This window comes from Meles meles, chromosome 16 (assembly GCF_922984935.1).
Source record: "Meles meles chromosome 16, mMelMel3.1 paternal haplotype, whole genome shotgun sequence".
Lineage (NCBI taxonomy): Eukaryota > Metazoa > Chordata > Mammalia > Carnivora > Mustelidae > Meles > Meles meles.
The window spans coordinates 32562551-32569050 of record NC_060081.1 but is presented as its reverse complement, the minus strand read 5'-3'; the positions used below and the strand labels follow the sequence as shown (position 1 = coordinate 32569050).

Here is a 6500-nt window from a genome sequence, read left to right as displayed (position 1 = left end):
GGTCTCTTGGGCGGCAGCTGATTTGGCCGAGCAGGAGTTGGGACCTCGACGTCTGGGGTGTGCAAACGAGGGCGTTCACATTGTAGGATGGCTGGGTTACCAGTAGTCATCCCGTAATTCGAGATAACCCACCACATGACTAAAGAGACATCTGGAAACCCATGCGTGTGCTTACGGAAAACTCTCCTCCGGGTACCGCTGGTCCGTGTTTGTATGATGGCTTCCCTTTGGGCTGTTTTCCCGCCATTGTGGTAAATATTTCTGCATTTGAAGCGAGTGACTCAGGAGAGAGCAGAAAACCTGTTGTTATTGCCAATAATTCTCTTTTGCAAAATGTAGGAAGATTGAATTCTGCCCAGACGCTCTCCAGCTTTAAAACCGAACTTCCAGCCCCTTCCCCCACCCCCACCCGCTCGCGCAGGCTCCCGCCGGCTGCGCTTTTTGTCCCGCGTCTCGCCCCGTCCGCAGCCTGACTCGCCGCTCTTGTCCTCCTTCCTCCCGCTTTTTCTTTCTCTCCTCTCACGGTCTAAAGATGCCCTCGGCCACCAGCCACAGCCGAAGCGGCAGCGGCAGCAAGTCGTCCGGACCGCCACCCACGTCGGGTTCCTCCGGGAGTGAGGCGGGGGCCGGGGCAGCTGCGCCGGCTTCCCAGCACCCCGCAACTGGCACCGGTGCTGTCCAGACCGAAGCCATGAAGCAGATCCTCGGGGTAATCGACAAGAAACTTCGGAACCTGGAGAAGAAAAAGGGCAAGCTTGATGATTACCAGGAACGAATGAACAAAGGGGAAAGGCTTAATCAAGATCAGCTGGATGCCGTATCTAAGTACCAGGAAGTCACAAATAACTTGGAGTTTGTGAAAGAATTACAGAGGAGTTTCATGGCATTAAGTCAAGATATTCAGAAAACAATAAAGAAGACAGCGCGTCGGGAGCAGCTTATGAGAGAAGAAGCCGAACAAAAACGTTTAAAAACTGTACTTGAGCTCCAGTATGTTTTGGACAAATTGGGAGATGATGAGGTGAGAACTGACCTGAAGCAAGGTTTGAATGGAGTGCCAATATTGTCTGAAGAGGAATTGTCATTGTTGGATGAATTCTACAAATTAGCAGACCCTGAACGGGACATGAGCTTAAGGTTGAATGAGCAGTATGAACATGCTTCCATTCACCTATGGGACTTGCTGGAAGGAAAGGAAAAATCTGTATGTGGAACAACCTATAAAGCTCTAAAGGAAATTGTTGAGCGTGTTTTCCAGTCAAACTACTTTGACAGCACCCACAACCGCCAGAATGGGCTGTGTGAGGAAGAAGAGGCAGCTTCAGCACCTACAGCTGAAGACCAGGTAGCTGAAGCTGAACCTGAGCCAGCAGAAGAATACACTGAACAAAGTGAAGTTGAATCAACAGAGTATGTAAATAGACAATTTATGGCAGAAACACAGTTCAGCAGTGGTGAAAAGGAGCAGGTAGATGAGTGGACAGTCGAAACAGTTGAGGTGGTAAATTCACTCCAGCAGCAACCTCAGGCTGCATCTCCTTCAGTGCCAGAGCCCCACTCTTTGACTCCAGTGGCTCAGGCAGATCCCGTTGTGAGAAGACAGCGAGTCCAAGACCTTATGGCGCAAATGCAGGGGCCCTATAATTTCATACAGGATTCAATGCTGGATTTTGAAAACCAGACTCTTGATCCTGCCATTGTATCTGCACAGCCTATGAATCCGACACAAAACATGGACATGCCCCAGCTGGTTTGCCCTCCAGTTCATTCTGAATCTAAACTTGCTCAGCCTAATCAAGTTCCGGTACAACCAGAAGCTACACAGGTTCCTTTGGTTTCATCCACAAGTGAAGGGTACACAGCACCTCAACCCTTGTACCAGCCTTCTCACGCTACAGAGCAGCGACCACAAAAGGAACCAATTGACCAGATTCAGGCAACAATCTCCTTAAATACAGACCAGACTACAGCATCATCTTCCCTTCTGGCTGCTTCTCAGCCTCAGGTGTTCCAGGCTGGGACAAGCAAACCATTACATAGCAGTGGAATCAATGTAAATGCAGCTCCATTCCAATCCATGCAAACGGTGTTCAATATGAATGCCCCAGTTCCTCCTGTTAATGAACCAGAAACTTTGAAAGAGCAAAATCAGTACCAGCCCAGTTACAACCAGAGCTTTTCTAGTCAGCCTCACCAAGTAGAACAAACAGACCTTCATCAAGAACAGCTTCAAACAGTGGTTGGCACCTACCATGGTTCCCAGGACCAGCCTCATCAGGTGACTGGTAACCACCAGCAGCCTCCCCAGCAGAACACTGGATTTCCACGTAGCAGTCAGCCGTATTACAACAGTCGTGGTGTGTCTCGTGGTGGTTCCCGTGGTGCTAGAGGCTTGATGAATGGATATAGGGGCCCTGCCAATGGATTCAGAGGAGGATATGATGGTTACCACCCTTCATTCTCTAACACTCCAAACAGTGGTTACACACAATCTCAGTTCAGTGCTCCCCGGGACTACTCTGGCTATCAGCGGGATGGATATCAGCAGAATTTCAAGCGAGGATCTGAGCAGAGTGGACCACGGGGAGCCCCACGAGGTCGTGGAGGGCCCCCAAGACCCAACAGAGGGATGCCGCAAATGAACACTCAGCAAGTGAATTAATCTGATTCACAGGATTATGTTTAAACGCCAAAAACACACTGGCCAGTGTACCATAATATGTTACCAGAAGAGTTATTATCTATTTGTTCTCCCTTTCAGGAAACTTATTGTAAAGGGACTGTTTTCATCCCATAAAGACAGGACTACAATTGTCAGCTTCATATTACCTGGATATGGAAGGAAACTATTTTTATTCTGCATGTTCTGTCCTAAGCGTCATCTTGAGTCTTGCACATGATACTCAGATTCCTCACCCTTGCTTAGGAGTAAAACATAATACACTTTACAGGGTGATATCTCCATAGTTATTTGAAGTGGCTTGGAAAAAGCAAGATTGACTTTTGACATTGGACAAAATCTATAAATCAGCCCTAGAGTTATTCAGTGGTAACTGACAAAACTAAAATATTTCCCTTCGAGGAGGAGTGGAGTGTGGTTTGGCAGAACAACTGCATTTCACAGCTTTTCCAGTTAAATTGGAGCACTGAACGTTAGATGCATACCAAATTATGCATGGGCCCTTAATATAAAAGGCTGGCTACCAGCTTTGACACAGCACTATTCATCCTCTGGCCAAACGACTGTGGTTAAAAACACATGTAAATTGCTTTTTAACAGCTGATACTGTATAAGACAAAGCCAAAATGCAAAATTAGGCTTTGATTGGCACTTTTTGAAAAATATGCAACAAATACGGGATGTAATCTGGATGGCCGCTTCTGTACTTAATGTGAAGTATTTAGATACCTTTTTGAACACTTAACAGTTTCTTCGACAATGACTTTTGTAAGGATTGGTACTATATATCATTCCTTATAATGTACATTGTCTGTCACTAATCCTTGAATCTTGCTGTATTGTCACCTAAATTGGTATAGGTACTGATGAAAATATCTAATGGATAATCATAACACTCTTGGTCACATGTTTTTCCTGCAGCCTGAAGGTTTTCAAAAGAAAAATAGCAAATGCCTGCTGCTACCACCCTTTTAAATTGCTATCTTTTGCAAAGCACCAGTATGTGTTTTAGATTGATTTCCCTATTTTAGGGAAATGACAGACAGTAGTCTCAGTTCTGATGGTATAAGCAAAACAAATAAAACATGTTTATAAAAGTTGTATCTTGAAACACTGGTGTTCAACAGCTAGCAGCTTATGTGGTTCACCCCATGCACTGTTAGTGTTTCAAATTTTATGGTTATCTCCAGCAGCTATTTCTATAGTTGCATTTATCTTTTGTCTAACCCTAATTGAATTACCTTTTTCTCATGGAGGCATTTATATTCAAAGTGGTGATTCCTTCACTTAGATGCATAGGGAGAGTCACAAGTTTGATGGAGATGACAGCTTAGTAATTTATGTACTGTTGGAATTTGTGCTAGCAGTTTGAGCACTAGTTCTGTGTGCCTATGAACTTAATGCTGCTTGTCATATCCCACCTTGACTTCATGGAGAATTAATCCCATCTATTCAGCAAAGGCTACTAATACTAAGTGAATGGTATTTTCTGTGCAGAAATTGAATTTTGTTTTATTAGCCTTTAGCTAAGGAGTTTTTCCAGTAGGTGCTCAGCTACTAAAGAAAAACAAACAAGACACAAAACTATTCTCAAACATTCATTATTAGACAACTGGAGTTTTTGCTGGTTTTGTAACCTACTAAAATGGATAGGCTGTTGAACATTCCACATAAAAAAGTTTTTTGTAGGGTGGTGGGGAAGGGGGCATATCTTCAATGTTTATTTTAAAATAAAATAAGTTCTTGACTTTAAAAAAAAAAAAACAAAAACAAAAACAAAAAAACCCGAACTTCCAGGGAGAACATCATTTTTGTTCTCTTTCACTTCCTGTGTTTAAATCATCCAGAATCCATTCACACTTCGTGGTGTCCTCTGGCTCAGTCTCTCCAAATGCCTTGGAGACTGGCTGTGTGAGCGGCGTGGATGAGGGTGGGAAGAGGCTTCAGCAGGCACAGAGGACCTGTCATTTTGGAGGTGACTCCCCAGGGTTTAAAATAAGCGATTGTGTGATAGAGAGTAACTGCTCTCATCCCTGGTATGAAAGACAAAACCAGTTGGACTTTTTAATGTAATTGATATAGGATCTTAAAAACTCCTGTTTTTTTCTTTTACTGTATGTTTTCAAACTGCGTTTTGGGGGAAAGGGCAACAGAGATGCCCCACCTGCTTCCGCCTCCCTGGGACGACTTGGCCCCAGTCCTTTCTTAGCCACCCAGGCCTCGGTGAATGGGGAGGCGGGTAGGAGGGAGGGCCACACCTTATCAGTCTTCCCACCCGGGTTTTGTTTTGTGCTATGTGGGCCCAGCACCCAGGATTGTGTGCATGGAAAGTCCCACTCTGATAGTGTGCCCCTCCATGCTCCACATGGACTGAATGTCCAGAACTGGGCTGGGTCCTGGAGGGACAAGCCATTGTCATCACGGATAGGTACAGGGGAGACTGCTGCTCCCACAGACAGCACCCCGCCAGCCCCCGACCAGGAGCTATTTGGTAAGAGGCGGGGTTGGTGTTTCCAGGGATGAGGGACGGAACCCACACGCATCCCATCTGTTCTCGGGGCAGGGCTGCGGCCGGCTCCCGCCGCGGGTGGGCTATACTGGTCTACCATGGCAGTTCTCATCCTGAGCGCTGGCTAATGCTTGCTGTGAATTGAATCACAGGGAAGAAACACCCATTTGAGGTGTGAGCCAGTTGATTTACACAGTAGGTGAGGAGAAATCCCTCTGGGCCGCGTGGAGGTTGAGTGGAGCAGTTTCCTGTGGTGTCCCAGCTCTCCGCTGGCCGTGCCAGGACCCGCGGCGTTGACTGGGGGCTGGGCTGGGGGCCGGCCCAGAGCAGGGTGCAGACACCTCCACTGGGGGCTCGTGCGTAAGTAACTGTGCTCTCCAGAGCCCCATTCCAGGGCAGCCTCTTGTCCCACAGTGAATAGGGAGCCCTGTCTTGGAGAATAACACAATGACCTTCATAACAGCTCCATGGGGAAAGCATTGCAGGTTGGATTGGGCTGTGAGGCCTTCCGGGATAAAGCACGTGCTAAAGAGGGGGACCACTCCCTCAGGGCACTTGCAGGGGATGCAGCACGCACAGAGCAGACAGGGCCCTTGCCAGGTCCCGGGGGACATCCCCAGTGCTGGGAGCCGCCCTGACCACCGCCCAGCCCCATTTGGGGACCATGACCTAAGAGAGGAGGGGAGCCTGCCCCGCTGGGAGGAGACCTCTGACCTGAGACAGCCACACACTGTCCTCTCCCTGTCCACAGTCAGCAGAGCCCTAGCCCAGGCCAGACCACTGCCCTTGGCCTCTGCTGAGCTGCTCCCTTCACGTGGCCTCCAGACAGGCTCTGTCTCAAGCCATGAAACCCGTGGTCCTTATAAGACATGTGAAACTGGGGACCTGCCTATTGCTGTCCTTTATTTTCTGGAAATAAGTATGGAAGAAAACACTGTAGAGACTGGGGAGTGAGTCAGGAGGACAGAGAACATGCTCCATGCGAGGTGGGCCTGGCACAGGCCATGTTCCCACAAGAGACACCGTGCTTGGACGGGGCTGTGCCTGCCGGCTGGCCACCATGGCCACTGTGGTGGCGGCTCTGCTGGGGGAGGGGATCCAGGTGCCAATGCAGGTAAGCGTGTCCGCTCCCTCCGTCCATGAGGCAGCCTCACGGCAGGATGGCAGGAACGTGTGTTTCCGACACGGGAGGGGCCGGGCCACACACGGGCGGAGTCCGAGCCCCGGGCGTCCTGTCTGCCCATCGCCACCGTCGCCGTGCCCTGTCCAGCCACACTGCACCGCCTCGGCCTCTGGTCGTCCCCCAGAGCA

General features: G+C 48.6%; 1 protein-coding gene across 1 annotated transcript; it reads left to right on the top strand.

The window, feature by feature from the left end:
• The first annotated feature begins 443 nt into the window (after positions 1 to 443).
• On the top strand, positions 444 to 3791 carry LOC123927141 (caprin-1-like). The gene has a single exon (XM_045981661.1). The coding sequence runs from the start codon at positions 533 to 535 to the stop codon at positions 2660 to 2662; it is 2130 nt and encodes a 709-aa protein (XP_045837617.1). The 5' UTR covers positions 444 to 532; the 3' UTR covers positions 2663 to 3791.
• The last annotated feature ends 2709 nt before the right edge of the window (positions 3792 to 6500 follow it).

Bases quoted from the DNA above. Each gene is read 5' to 3' on its own strand.
- LOC123927141 (XM_045981661.1), top strand. From the start codon at position 533: ATGCCCTCGGCCACCAGCCACAGCCGAAGCGGCAGCGGCAGCAAGTCG.